Genomic DNA, 15,203 nt, shown 5'->3' on the forward strand with positions numbered 1-15,203 from the left:
GGAAGTTTCAAGGGCGGTGTCTTCTAGATATCTGAGAGTTTGAAGCTGTCCTGGCCTACGCCTACGCAGGGATACTGTCTCAAAAGCAAAGCAAGGCTGGGCGTGTAGTCCGTGCCATCCATCCCAGATCTACCAAAGCAGAGGCAGGTGGATCTTGACAAGCTGGATTCCAACTGGGTCCAATCCTCATTGTGTTGTGCCTCATAAATGTGTACAGATACTATATAGATTTAAAATGACAACAAACGGGGGCTGGAGAGATGGCTCAGAGGTTAAGAGCACTGTCCGTTCTTCCAATCCCCAGCAACCACATGGTGGCTCACAACCATCTAGAATGAGATCTGGTGCCCTCTTCTGGCCTGCAGGCACACATGGGGCAGAATACTGTATAAATAATAAGTAAATAAATAAAATCTTTTTAAAAAAATGACAAGAAGTGAAGAACTTCCGATCTTAACACTAACATCTTTATTATAGGCAATATGGAAAACACAACACTCACACGCACACGCGCACACACACTATTCCGGTCAATAAAAATCTTCCAGAATGTTGACACCTAAAGGTATCACTCACGTTACGCTTCTTCCCCCAAAGTTTGGCACGCTGCCTGTAAAAACCAGTATTCCCACGTGGTGGGGAGGGGTGAATCCGTTTCAGGGAGGCCACGCCACGAAGGCGGGTCCTGAAGGGCCGTCCCCCGGCCCGCGGACCCCGCTCGCGCCTGCGCGGGGCTGAGGTGCCAACGAGGGGTCGCTTCTGCTCGGTTGTCTCCTGGGCTCTAAACTTGGGACGAACTTCCACGGGGCGACAAGGCCATTTCCGGGACGAAGCACCGCCCCGTGCTGACGTCAGGTGGTCCCGAGACTGCGGGGAGGGGCTTACGGGGCGTGGCCTGAGGGGCGTGCCGCTCGCTCCAAATTCCAGACCTCAGCTTAGCGCGGCGGCATTCTCGCGAGAACTCTCCGGCAGCGCACAGCTCCGGGCACCTGCCCTTCCTGCGCCGGCGTCGGCGGCAGAGTGCGCAGGCGCGGCCTTCGGGTTTCCCCGGCTACAGTCGGCGCTTCGGCCCTCCAGTCCGCCGCCGGCTCTTCCGCCGCCCTGCGCCATGGCGGGCTGCGCGGCGCGGGTTCCGCCGGGCTCCGAGGCGCGCCTCAGCCTCGCTACCTTCCTACTGGGCGCCTCGGTGCTCGCTCTGCCGCTGCTCACGCGCGCCGGCCTGCAGGGCCGCACCGGGCTGGCGCTTTACGTGGCCGGGCTCAACGCGCTGCTGCTGCTGCTCTACCGGCCGCCGCGCTACCAGGTGCGGGTCGGGTGCGGAGGGACCGGGGACGGGCGGGCGGCACGGGTGGACCGGTTGGCAGGGGCACGGACCAGGGACAGGGCGGGACAGAAAGGATGGACTCGGAGACCTGGACCCCAAACCCGGACCAGGGACTGGCGGGGGGGACCGGGACCGGGCGGGGCAGGGTGGGCGGAGTAGGTGAGGACCGGGCAGGACCGAGCTGGCTGCGATGGGCCGGGGTGGCCCGGGTGCACTGGACACAGGGTTCAGGGACGGATCAGGCGGGGACTAGGATCCGACAGGCAGGGCGGGGTCGATGGACAGGGCACAGGGACGGGGCAGGCGGGGAGTACGGATGGGAGCTAGTCTAGAGGGAGTGCGTTAAAGAAACCGGCGGTGGTGGGTTTACCCACGCCCCACGCCCCGCGTTACGGGATGCCTCCCACAGGCTTGTATCTCAACCGTAAGTTGAGGTCGCAGTAGGGACCCACGTCTAGCTTTGGGTGTGAGTTGCATTTCCTGCCGATCAGCAGCTTCGGCAGAGGCACTTCAAGTGGGAAGTAAGCGCTCTAACCCACGAGTTTTTAATGTATGTGATGTCAGGTGTGGTGTTTTACCTGCTGGTCAAACGCCCCAACTTCACAGAGGTGACTGGGCACGGAGTTCGAGCGTTCTCATTAGAGTCGTTGACATGGGAGTATCAGGTATAAACAGGGCTTAAACAGTTTTTTCTATAGATAGCCCTGTTATTGCTATCAGTAATAATAATAATTATTAAGCTGTTAAGATTGGTTATTCTTAGGTGCTTTGCTTGGTGAGCCCGCTATGCTGCCCTAAAATGCAATACTGTTGTTATTCCCGTGGCGTAGATGGGTAAAATCCTATTTAAGTAACTTGCTGAGCAGGATTTGAAACCAAGCGGTCCCTCTTTATCTCTTGAGTGAGTGGACTTTTCTCTGAGGGCCTTGCTAATCCAGGACAGTCTGAGTCTGGCTTTGGGCTCTGCAAATGGAACACCTGGTGACTGCGGCTTTTTTGGGATGTGTTTCAGATAGCCATCCGAGCCTGTTTCCTCGGCTTTGTGTTTGGCTGCGGTGTGCTGCTAAGTTTCAGCCAGTCCTCTTGGAATCACTTTGGCTGGTAAGAAAGACTTTGGGAGTGATGGTGTTGAGGTGAGGGTCAGCAGTAGTGGGGGAGTAGGGGCCTCTCCTCATCCCTGTCTGGGCTCTGATAGAACAGCAGGCTGGCTAGGATTCTGAAGAAGCAGCCTCCCTCCTCTGAGTTCCCACATCTCAACCTGCCGAACGCATAGTGCATGTCAGTAGATCCTGTGGTGGATGAAATGCGTCTCCATCATCCCAAGCTGCTCTGATGAGCCCTTCCCTGAAGGGGTGCAGGCCCGCGGTGACGGGAAGGGGCAAGCCTTCCGGTGTCTTCTAAGCCTTTTCCATCTCGGTTTCTATTAGGTCCCGGCTAGTGCCTCCCCCACAGCCAGTGTAGGATTTCCCCCTACACTATGAGTTCAGTCCCTTGAGCCTTCTAGCCTCTGACTTGGATATGAATCGTGGCTTCAAGGTAAAGAGCTTTACCTCCTGTCATCAATATGCTGAGCCATCTAATCCTCCTTTGCTGGAATTTGAGTTTTGTTGAATTTTGTTTCCAACATGCGTCACTACTTTGTTGATACCCCTCCCCCTTTCATGTTAAGATGTGAAATTGTCATATTAAAAGGAACCATAGTTTCTCCTTCACCTACGGAGATTTTTTTTAGTTTTGTCTGTGACATTCAGAAACATGACAGCACCGCCGAACCCACTTCTGCAAGCCAGAGAGGGAATGAGTGGCATGTGTGCGTGCCAGGTGTCACTCAGGCAGGTGATGGCAGGCCGCATGCTGGGTAGGGACCGTCCCGCAGACCCAGAGCTGTGCTCTTGCCTAACCTGGTCCTCTTGCCTGGCCTACCTCTTTCTTTTTGTCTTTAATTAGGTACGTGTGCTCGCTGTCACTATTCCACTATTCTGAGTACTTAGTGACAGCTGTCAATAATCCCAAAAGTCTGTCCTTGGACTCCTTCCTCCTGAACCACAGTCTGGAGTACACAGTGGCCGCTCTTTCTTCTTGGATAGAGTTCACACTTGAGAACATCTTTTGGCCAGGTTGGTGTGCCCTACTTCCCTCACTGTGGGAGAGAGGGTGCCTCCCGTGCAGGCTGAGGAGAGTGACATTGGCTCACCTTTCTGGACTAATCTCCCCTGAGCAGCTCTCCCCAGCCCTCTCCTCCCCCTAAGCTATTTATAAAGGGCAGACTCCACTCGCTGGAGAATTCTGCTTCTGGATTTCGAATCCAGGACAGCGTTGGCCTTTCGCTGTAAGCCTTGCATAACGCAGGACGCCACCCGAAACAGCCCCACCTCCCTGGCTGTGATCCTGACCTTGCCGTTGAACTAGATGAAGTTTGGGCCTGAATACTTCTCTGTACATGGGAATTTTACAAGGTTTTATTATAAAGACCTCTGTATTGGGAGCACACTTAAATCAAACTTCCCCAGAAACCTGATGGGGGTCCTAGGACTGGCTTTGGACATTGGAACCTGTCTCTGCTTCTCTCAGAGAGACGAACATGTGGCTGTGAACAGAGCCCCTGAGCCCAGGCAGGGACCACCCGCTGCTTACAGTTGCCTTGTTGGCACTTGAGATAGGAAACCTCGTCGCTGGGGTTGGGGTGTTTTAATGTGACAGAAGCTACTTGCCCATGGGGTGTTTTCTGGTGTTTCTCTCTTTAGGGAAATAGGATCATTTCAAACAGTGAAGGGAGGGTCAACACCCAGTGTCCCTACTCCTTCTTTGTCCCTCGTGTCTGTTTCTGCAGAACTGAAGCAGATCACCTGGCTCAGTGCCACTGGGCTGTTGATGGTGGTCTTTGGAGAATGCCTAAGGAAAGCTGCCATGTTTACAGCCGGCTCCAATTTCAACCATGTGGTGCAGAGTGAAAAGTCCGACAGCCACACTCTGGTGACAAGTGGCGTCTATGCGTGGTTCCGGCACCCCTCCTATGTGGGCTGGTTCTACTGGAGTATCGGAACCCAGGTACAGTGCCAGAGTGGACACTGCTTTCCTGTGACCTTGCCTATCTAAGTTTCTTTCTTTTTGGTATCTTGACAAAGGCTCTTGCTGTGTAGCCCCAGCTGACTTTGAACTTGTAACCCTCCTATCTAGGCCACTTGACTTTTTTACATTTCTTAAATTGAAGTATAGTTAGCACACCGTAAAACTCACCATTTCTAAGTATGCACTTAAAGTGCTTTGAGTGTGTACCAGGTTGCTTACCCAGCCTGTGCTCCAGCGTGTTTCAGCTGGTGACTGATAGAAGCTGGAGACCTAATTTAGTTTCCTGGTGTTTTAGAGGTAAAATCTGGGCATTGTTTGGGATTAATTAGTTACTTTGCTTGTTTTAAACTTGAGGACAATTTATTCTTTAAAAGGAAAACCCCAGACAGGTAAGTGGTAAGTCTTGCAGCTGCCAGGAGCCCAGAGGCCAGCCACCTGCTGGGATGGGGCCTTAGGGAAGGAGCAGGTAGGCCCAGAATGCCTCCCAGGGAGGGAGAAGCGTGGGCCAGGCCCCGGGAGGGAGGGTGGGAGGGAGGGCGGCTGCTAGGACTGCCCACCCTGGTGGCAGTGGTGCCTTGCTCCCCTGCTTTGGGCCCCTTTCTGCAGCTCCAACTTGGATCAGGAGCACCTTGGGCGAGGGAAGGCTGGCTTTGGGGAGGGGTGTCCTCAGCCACCCTGTGGTGGCTCAGTGGGTTTCCATCAGAAAATAGGTCTAAATGAGGCCAAGGTCCTGCCAGGTTAATGAGAGCTGTGGGCGTTGCTCTGTCTGGGGATGCCGCCCAAACCCTTGTCTTCTGACAGCTGCTCTGGGTGCTATACTTAGTTCTAGAACAACTTGGCCAGAGAGTATAAGTAGAGCCCTGGGAAGATCATCTGGGGCCCCGGGACATCTTCAGTGGTACGTGGGCCGTGGGGATTCTGGTGACCCATAATGCTGTGGGAAGGAGGTGACGCTAGTATTTATTTTCTTTTCTTAAATTATTTTTATTTTATGTGCAGTGGTGTTTAGCCTGCATGTATGTCTGTGTGAGGGTGTCAGCTCTTAGAGCTACAGACAGTGGTGAGCTGCCATGTGGGTGCTGGGAATTGAACCCAGGTCCTCTGGAAAAGCAGAAAGTGCTCTCAACCACTGAGCCATCTCTCCAACTTTGTGTTCCTGACCTGTCACATGCTCCACTGGCAGTCACAGCTCTGGGGACACAGTGGTGGGAGCCCATGAGTGTGATTGGCCTTGAGTGCTCTATGTGTGTAAGTGCTTCTGAGCTGACGAATTCTTCATACCTTTTCGTATTGTAGGTATTTTCTACATTGTGCCCTGGTGCAAGTGCTTGCCTGTGTGTGTGTGTGCGTGCATGTATGGGTGTGTGGAAGTAAGCTTAACTGCAACAGTACTTACACAAGATACTTTTTTTCATGTAAATGTTTGGAATGGTGCTGATAATGCACTGAAAATTGAGTCCCCAACTCAGTAGAAGGTTGTCACTGATGATTAAGAAATCTATCAGCTGGGTGTGGTGGTGCACGCCTTTTAATCCCAGCTCAGGAGGCAGAGGCAGGTGGATCTCTGCAAGTTTGAGGCTAGCCTGGTCTACAAAGCGAGTCCAGGATAGCCAATGCTACACAGTAAAACCCTGTCTGGGGCGGGGGGGGGGGGCAGAGGGGGAGAAAAACAGATCTGCCATTAAGACTACCCAGAAAGCTGCACACATCTGCAAGGTGTGATGGCACAGACTGTGTGCTGCTGGGTGGGCCAGGCCTGCTCACCGAGGCCTCCAAAGCCAGGACAGTCAATGTGGGAATAATGCTGCAGAGTCAAAGTTTGCCTTAAGATTCAGTGGCCTAGCATGGGGCTAGGAATACAGCAAGTGCTTAGTGAACAGTCCAGGGAAGTGGGAAGAGGTTGGGGGCGTGCCTGGTATCACTGGGCGGGTCCTGACACCTTCAGTAGGTAGGGGTGGGCTAGCTCTTTTCACTGCAGCAAAGGAAGCTTCTAGGAACTGGGATGCTTTGAGGGACTTTGGCTGGAGGACCAGGTTGGGCAAGGGCAGGGGGCTGTGAAAAGAAGAAGCCACATATAAAAGGCAGCTAGGCACAGCTTTCCTGGCTAGTAGACACTGCTGCTTTCTGAGCAGAGTGATCTCTGAAAATAAATATTTTGGAAGCTCAGATGGAAGCCTTTGGTTCATGTGGCTTTGAGGGGAGGAGGCAAAGGTCCAAGGCAAGCAGGTGTGTGCAGGTGGGCAGGGAGACGTTGGGGAGGACAGGGACACCAGCATGAGTTCCCACATCAGGCAGTGCACACTTCAGTGCAGGCAGGGGCGTGTGTTACCCGTGACAAAACCCTAGAGTTTGTCTTGCATTGTAACTGAGTTCTCACTGAAGAGAGTGACAGACATAGGTAAAGAAGGCGCAGCAGTGAGGGCGCCTCTCGGAGGCACCCAGCACTCCAAGGGCCTTCTGGACAACAGCAAGAAATCCTGTGGGGAGAGGGCACTTGGGCATCGGGCCGCTCTGACCTGGGGCATCTTGTGCTTCCTCGGCCAGGTGATGCTGTGTAACCCCATCTGTGGCGTGGTCTATGCCCTGACGGTGTGGCGCTTCTTTCGTGACCGCACAGAAGAGGAGGAGATCTCACTGATTCACTTCTTTGGAGAGGAGTACTTGGCGTATAAGAAGAGGGTGCCCACGGGCCTGCCCTTTATAAAGGGCGTCAAGGTGGAGCTATGACCGAGAGGGCCCTGTGGGACCAGGGAGCCTCGGGCCCTGTGCTGCCTGGGACAAAACTGCTTCCGGTTGCCACCACAGAAAGAGTTTCTTAACTGTTTTATATATCACTAATTACTCCTCAGAATGTCACCCAAGACCTAATGGTCAGGAGGCCTCAGGACCAAAGGACGCGGTGCAGCAGGGTCTCCAGGGTCTCGTACTGAGGAAGGGAGACAGAGCAGTGGAGGAGGAGCCATGCAGCTCGCACCGGTGCCCTTTTCATGCTGGCAGCGTGAGGACCTCAGGCCAGAGTGTCCTCCGGAGAGGTGGACACTGCCCTTTGCAGTGAGGGTGTGCTCAGAGTTGCCGAACAGCAGCATTAAAGTACATCGAAACCCTTAACTTACCCAAGAACACAGCACAGCTTTACCGTTCGTCTGCCCATCACTGCATGAACATCTGTATTAACGCTGAAGACTTCTACACTCCGGCTCATCACACATTTACTCATATTTACACACAAGTTTTAAAAACAAAGTAGCAGTGTAGACTCAAAGGCACACTGCTCCTTGCCTTGACATTTCTCACTTCAGCTTTACTCGGCTGCAGGCAGCACGTTCCCTCAGAGTGCTCTGCAGCCTTGAGAGGCATTGCACCTGGGCTGAGAATGTAGGCCCCGGGGTCTCCAGCTGTCCTAGCCTCGGCTCTGCTCTTCCCTGAGGAAGTGCTTACCAGGTACCTGAGCTAATGCTGAAAAATACTACCCTCCGTGTATGTGGGGTTTTTATTCTCAATTTCTCATAGCTGTGTTTTCTGTTTCTGTGTTGCAATGTGATTCTGTCAAATTTGTTCCCTGTGTTCTTTCAAAGGAAGCTCCTCTTCTGCTGCTTCAAGTGTTTTCCAGAGGGTTCCAGCATAGCTCATGCACCTGCGAGTTGAGGCAAATTGACTCCTAACGACGGTTTGCAGTAGAGCGGCCTTCCTGAGGTCTGTTGGCATCTTTGTTCTGCAGGTCTGGGAGAGCCTCTGGCTTTTTTATGTTGAGCATTAAAGCTTTAAGAGGTGTGACTCTGATTAGCCCTGGGCTGCACTAGGGCTTGGTGTCAGGTCCTTCCAGACATGGGGTTTTGTTTTCCCAAAAGCGTCCACTTTGGGGTGTAGAAAGGTCTTATTTAACTATCCTGCAGACAGGCATGAACACAAGTGGATGAAGAACCTGCTCTGAACATTTCAGTGTGTCTCACTAACACACTCAGTGTTGACAATAGCCATGTCCCAGAGTTGAATGGAATGGATCAGTGCTCCCTGCCTTCCCTGCTGTCTCCAGCAGAGTCCACATTAGCCTCACAGTGCTCTGTGCAGCAGCCAGGTCCTCTCAGACTCGAGACAAACTGTCCTTCACTCCTTTTCCTCTCTACCACTAAGCAGAGACTTAAGTGACACATGGCAGGGTTGAAAGGAAAGGACACTTAGTACTCCTGAGTACAGCGCTGTCCTCCTGGGCCCCAGAAGCCCTCCACCCCTTCACAAGCCGCCAGTGCACAGAAGCACACTTGGTAAATGTCAGCTCAGGCAAGCCCAGACCCCAACAGTGACCCATGATGGTGTTGCCAATCTTGCTGGCCGCTTGCTGTACCTAGGCCAGGTCTCTACCAGGGTACCATGGTGTGGGGTTGGCAATTAATGCCAATCTGGAAGCCAGCGGGTCCCCAGTCCACAAAGTGGGTGGTGTACTGCGACTTGGTGTTGGCAGTGGCGGCATTGACATCATTGGGAACTACGTCACAGCAGTACAGCCAGCAGGGAAATGTTTCACTGGTTGACTGACTCAACGCAGGATCGGTGCAGTGCTGCTGGTGTGGCACTTTCTCAGCAGAGATGGTGGCCATGTGTGGCTGGTGGGAGATGCAGGGGGGTTACAGATCTGTCCTATACTCAGGCCCGTCAGCTGAAGGAAACGGTGAAGGAGGGTGTGGTCTGGCCAAGAGGGCGGTTAAGGTTAATACTGATGGAGTGAGCACTCAATATCCAGATAATCATGAGACCTCATCAGACCAGGACTAGTCAAGTGCACGGTTAGTACTGTGTTAAAGGATTGGGAGCCTGTTCTTGCCATAGTAGGCAGGTGATTCCCTCAGCAGGGAGGTGTCTTCATTACTGCTCTGTGTGGCGGTGGAGTGGCCAGAGCACCGGTGTCACCAACACAGCCTTGTGGGCTAGGGCCTCCCCATCAGTAAGGCGGGGCCCGTAGCTCCTGCCTCACAAGGTGTAGGAGACTTGGCACAGTGTCAGATGTGTTGCTGAGATGAGCTCAATTGTAAAAGAAACTTATTCTTCTGGCTCAGTTGTCTGGGAGGCTTATTATTTCCTTTACCTCGGCCTAGAATGTTTTCAGCCTCTGATACTTATCTGCTTACTAAGATCGCCTTTTCTTTCTTTCTTAGATCACCTTTTCTTTTCTTTCTCTCTCTCTCTCTTTTATTTGTTTATTTATTTTTTCTTGAGACAGGGTTTCTCTGTGTAGCCTTGGCTGTCCTGGGCTTGCTTTGTAAACCAGGCTGGCCTTGAACTCACAGCGATCCTCCCGAGTGCTGGGATTACAGGCGTGTGCCACCACACCCAGCACCTTTTCTTGTTCTTTCTGAGCTCTGGGTTGGCTCCCACTCAATTAGACATCACTTTCAAACATTGTATTTCCTTCTACAAACTAACTTAAACTTCGTTTGGCATTAAAAGCGTGTACCACCATGCCTGGACCTAAGCTTTTCTTTACCTGATACTTGCTCTATACCAGGCTGGCCTTGAACTCAGATCTGTTTGCCTCTGTCTCCTGGATTAAGGGCGTGTCTATATTCCGGCTGGATCCCACCGACCTAGGAGATCTTTGGATATCATCTCTTGCCAGAACAGCATGTTCTGAATTCACGTTCCTCTACAACTTCCCCCTCCTGTTTAAGCTACGAATTGTACACAGTTTACATTTTACAATAGAAACAGTTATCACTCTCACACTCTTAACAATCTGACTGTCCTTACGAAGATCCACTCAGCCATTGGTGCGATGGTCCTCCATAACTGCTGTCCTGGTCATCTGTCCTTCAGCAACAGCGCATTTCAGCATCAAGGTTTTCCAGACTGCCAGTCTAGTGAGCTGTCTGCCCCTCTTCAGCTGGTCTGTTGAGCTCTGTCCATGCAAAGGGTCCGCTTCCTGCATCATCGGCACTGCTGTCTTCCTGTGTCTCTTCTTTGAGTCGGGACTTTCGTTTGGAAGCATCCCCCTGCCTCCCTCTCCCACCCTCCCAAGACAGGGTTTCTCTGTGTAGCCGTGGCTGTCCTCAAACTCACAGAGATCTGCCTGTCTCTGCACCCCTGAATGCTGGGCCACCCCAGTTTACAGTCCTGTGTCTATTAGCTGATCCCCCCCTTTCTGTTCCTCAAGCTACAGCTAGCTCTTTATGAATCCACACACAGGCTGGCATGCAGGCGGGCTCCCACGCCCAGCCCCGTGGCATTAGGTGCCGTAGGTTCACAAGCATTTTCTGTTCTCTTAGTTCCTCTGTCTCATGTCTTCGTAGTATCATAGCCATTTTTTTTTTCTTATTGGACAGTCATTTTTTAACTTTTTTGGAGAGGAAAAATAAAAGAGATTGCACTTGACAGTAGAGAGGGGTCTACTCCGGTGGTCACAGGTGCAATGAGTGATGCAATGGCTTTTTCAAGTAATGCTTCTGTCCCCTCAGCTCCCCCCTTGTTCTCAAGGGAACGGAAATGGAGTTTCCCATTCTTAGTGCAGGAGAAGTCTGTCTATATAATTAAAATTGCCATTTGGCGTGGCTTACTAACAAAGAGGCTCCTGTGTCTTTCCTTGCATCTGGGCATCTGGGAAGAACTGAATCTTCCTCTGGAGATGATGCCAGGCGGATTTCTCCTCTGAAGCTTTCTGTCAGGTGTGGGCTTTCTTCTTAAATCATGTTAGGTTTTTTACCAACTTCGTTGAACGCCATATGTAAAAGAAACTGGAATCTTCTAGCTTCTGTACAATCTAACCTAGGCCTAGAATGTTTTTAGCCTCTGAAACTTACTGCTAATAAGCTCACCCTTACTTGTTCTTTCTGAGCTCTGGGCTGGCTGGTTCAACTCAGCTGTTCGGGCTCAAACTCTCTCCCAGCTGACTTAATCTGGCTTCTGTCTCAACCCAGAATTACTCTGTTTAGCCTCAAACTAGCTCAGCAATCTGCTTTAATTCTTCTGGCTTCTTCTCATTTTCTGGTTCATTCTGGTTCTGTCTTCACCTGAGTTCTCTCTCTCTGCAACCTGTCTCTCCATTACTGTCCTGGTAAAACTTTGTTTAAAAATGAAAACAGATGTTCATTACAGAACTTTAGAAAAATGACCCAATTGACTGCCTTAAATAAACAAAGCCCACACTACTGTAAATGAGAAAGACCTGACAGCGTGCAAACACTCCTGTTCCCGGTGAGTCACTCCCGGGAAGTTCTCAAACACTTGACTCCAAACTGCATGTGTGAATTGGCTTGACATGATCCAATAAGTAAAATGTAAGAATCAGGGCAGCTTACACAATGGCAATGACTAGTTTACAACAGTCACTCCAGGACAATAAATGTGTACACACAGAATCAGGTAAAAACTCTGCACCTCGTGCCTATGCATTTGAATCTCCTGAAGAATGCTGTAAAAAGGATGTGCAACATCCATTATACATGTGTCTCAAGAACAGCAGGCCACCAGGATGAGCTCGGACCACGCTGTGCCCACAGGCATCCGCTGTGTCTCCGTTTTAATCTTGGGGCTTTAAGAACATCTTGGTTTTATATTTCCGTTTTCATCATCTTCATAATTGGCTTGGTCCCTCTTCTTGGCAAACCTTTTCACAATTGTTCCCACCAAAGCCTCATGTCTTCTTGCCATTTCTTCACCCGACACATCGACCCCACTGTTTCATCAGCCCCAGCTTTGTTCTCAGAATTCATCCAAAGCATTGGCTTCTCAGCTTCTGCACCAAATCCTCTGAGCGGCATCCTTCTGTAGAGAAGCTCCTTGCATAGGGAGAAGCTCTGTTCTATGATGGAACCCTCTCTCTCTCTCCTTGAACTCTGGCAAATCCATGGACCAGCGCTTGTCACACTGGTCATCTTCGCCGCCTCTAGTCCAGGCCCCTTTGCATGAGCTTCATACACAGCAGGTTCTTGGAAAACTTAATCTTGCGCTCAGACGCCATGTTGGGTCAGTTCCAGATGCTAGCCCACATTGGGTACCAAAATGTTTTAAATGAAAATGCCAAACGTTCTGTTTTACCAATAAAGTCTCAGGAGCCAGTTGATGGAGTAAAAACCCTCTAGCTCAGAGAGGCAGAGAAAGCACCCAGCTGACCACCTTACTCAGCTCACGTCCTGATGGAAAAGGCCCAAAAGGCTCACTAGCTCAGCTGACAGCCCAAGAAGAAAAAAGCCAGGAAACTGAAGAGCTGAAGCCCCCCTCCTCCTACACACTGTCTAAAACACCCCTCAACTCAAAGTCCCGCCTACTCTTCAATCCTGTCAGCTGGTTTCTTGCTCCGCCTCTTGACTTAGGGTTAACTTTATTAAATCCTGTCTATGCAGAAAGCTCTTGGGTTAACGGTGTGTGCTAGGGCTCAACTGCACCAAACAAAAGACAGGCTTTTACAGTTCACAATCTCAGGGATCACAATGGGATCAAAGACAGGTTTCTACAGTTCACAGTGGGATCACAATAAGATCCTAGATTCCGCAACACTCAATGGCATAATGAAATCTTACCGTATAAGAACTGGGTTTCTGTGGGTTAACTAAAGATAGCTAATACATGTTCAAGAAGCATTTTGCCAGCTCAGAAATAATGTATCTTTAGATTTCATGGCTTAACTTTCTGTTGTTCTATATACCAAAGAGGCTTACGGGTTTGCCCGTTACCGTGTGAGGCCAGTTGGCTTATGAGCTGCCAGCACTCAGGACCTGAGTCCTGCAGAGCTCGCATTAGCCATGGCTGTCGGCCGTTACCCAGCTGTCCAGGAATGTCTGTGGTGGAACATCAATACTCAGTTTTGAAATATGAGCGGAGCCAGACCACACCTCCTGAAGCCCACTGCACTCCCCAGGCTGTACACAGGAGATGGATTCTTGGCAGTTGCACTTAGCTCGTTCCAGTGCATCTAAGCTGGGCTGGCTCCAGCCTCCATCCCCTTGAGGGCCATGAAGTTGTCTTTCTGATGAATGAGAGCAGCTAATGACAGCCCTTGGCATTGTGGGTGGTAAAGCTGGATGTTGTCATTTGATGTCACCTGCCAGAGGCCAGGAAGCTCAGCTTACAGCAGGCCAGGAGAGAGGGAGCCCAGGCTGTGGGATCTCTCAGTGAGATGCTGCTTTGTACCCCAGAGAGGTGAGGTGTGCTCCTCAAAGAGTAATTCCAGGGGTGTGGATGGTGGAGGAACAGTCTGCCTTCCTGACACTCCCAAGGTGGAAGTCAGCAACTCAACAGGGAATGTGAGCTGCCTAAGGGCAGGACTCGGGAGGCGGCAGAGAATCTGGCTAAGGAGGGTTTTCAGGTATTACAGAGGCCCCCATGTCCTAGGGTTTCCACAAATTAAGGAACTGCCAGGAGATTGATTTGCTACTTGGAGGCTTCAGAAGGGAGGTTCTCGTGTGGAGTGTGGGTACCTACAGGACTGCTTGGCAGTCATGGGGAAGGAAGCAGCTGCTGCAGGCAGGCCAGGCAGTTTGCTGAAGGCTGAGCCTCCAGCAGGGCAGAGAGCTAACAGCAGTGTCCCTGGTGGCAGCTGCTGCTTGGACCCGGGTGCACACCGTGTTCACTCTTCCTTGTAGTTGCTAACTTGGGGCCTGCTGTATCAGGGAGGCCACTCTTAGCGTTAGGTCCCTGAGGACTCAGCCATAGCTCCTAGGGTCGCCTCCTCCAAACAGTGAGCCCTGTCCCTCCTCTGCACTGTCCCCCTGCCTTAGTTAGCTCCGCTTTACAGTGGTGGCCAGGTTAGAGCCCTCAGCCTTCCGGAAGGGTGGGCAGCTGCACGGCTGTGAGCCTTGCCCCTCACTCAGCCTGAGTGAGGCAGCTTGTCTGACCCATTGTAAGGAAGGGGTATTACGGAGCAATTACTGTACTCTTCTTTTTACATACAGAAATGTTTATTTAAATATATTAAATGGAATTTTCTTTCACAGATACTGATTATTTCTAATTCTTAAATAAAACTGTATCTGATTTCACTATGAACCAGCGTGACTGTGCAGGATGTAGAAGTGCACGTGATCTCCGTGTCTAGATGAGGATTCACCACTCACATCAAATCACATGTGTTTTGTCTCCTCGACTCTCTTCTGAGCACAGCGGCTCTCAGCGTTTTCAACGCTGCGACCTTTAATCCAGTTCCTGTGTTGTGGTGACCCCATTATAACACTGTTTCATTGCTACTGCACAACTGCAATGTTGCTACAGTCATTGTAATGTGAGTATCTGGTGTGTAAGGCATCTGGTACAGGACTCCAAAGGGTCGTGACCCACAGGCAGAACCGCTGCTCCAGTAGCTCACCTGAGAGAGCAGTGTGGGTGTGGGTGTGGTGGTGTGTGTGATAGACTGGCCTCTCCAGGACAAAAAAGTGACATCTGCTGTTTAACTGAATCAAGCTGTGTGTTGTCTAAAATGGGGTTGTGAGGGCATCGTTTAGTCTCCCAAAACAGATTTTGGGTCATGCAGCTTACATTTATGTGTATTTTACCTGCATGCATGTCCGTGTACCGCATGTATATGGTGCCCACAGAGGCCAGAAGAGGCTGTCAGATCCCCTGGACTGGATTACGGGCGGTTGTGAGCACCATGTGGGTGATGAGACCTGAACCTTGGGTCCTCTGAACGAGCAGCCTTGCTCTTAACCTCTGAACCACACCTCAGCGCGTGCCAGTCTGAGAAAGCTGACTGCCTGGGTCCAGCTCACTAGGGCCCAGCCGCTAAGCCGTTTGCTCCATGCGGGGGTCATCCTTGGGAGAATCTTTAAAGCACTGCTTTATCGTGTATGTGCGAGGAAGTGCTTTGCTCTGTCATGTCTGCAAGTCT

General features: G+C 51.3%; 1 protein-coding gene and 1 pseudogene across 1 annotated transcript; one reads left to right on the plus strand and one right to left on the minus strand.

Annotated features, from left to right (window-relative positions):
• Nucleotides 1-1,061: 1,061 nt before the first annotated feature.
• On the plus strand, nt 1,062-7,352 carry Icmt (isoprenylcysteine carboxyl methyltransferase). Its single transcript, XM_051171753.1, has 5 exons — nt 1,062-1,303; nt 2,337-2,425; nt 3,272-3,441; nt 4,155-4,372; nt 6,938-7,352. The coding sequence occupies exons 1-5, from the start codon at nt 1,109-1,111 to the stop codon at nt 7,118-7,120; spliced, it is 855 nt and encodes a 284-aa protein (XP_051027710.1). The 5' UTR covers nt 1,062-1,108; the 3' UTR covers nt 7,121-7,352.
• Nucleotides 7,353-11,900: 4,548 nt separating this feature from the next.
• LOC127211539 (M-phase phosphoprotein 6-like) lies at nt 11,901-12,341 on the minus strand (annotated as a pseudogene).
• Between the last annotated feature and the right edge of the window lie 2,862 nt (nt 12,342-15,203).

The sequence above is a fragment of the Acomys russatus genome, chromosome 29, assembly GCF_903995435.1.
Source record: "Acomys russatus chromosome 29, mAcoRus1.1, whole genome shotgun sequence".
In the NCBI taxonomy this organism is placed as follows: Eukaryota; Metazoa; Chordata; class Mammalia; order Rodentia; family Muridae; genus Acomys; species Acomys russatus.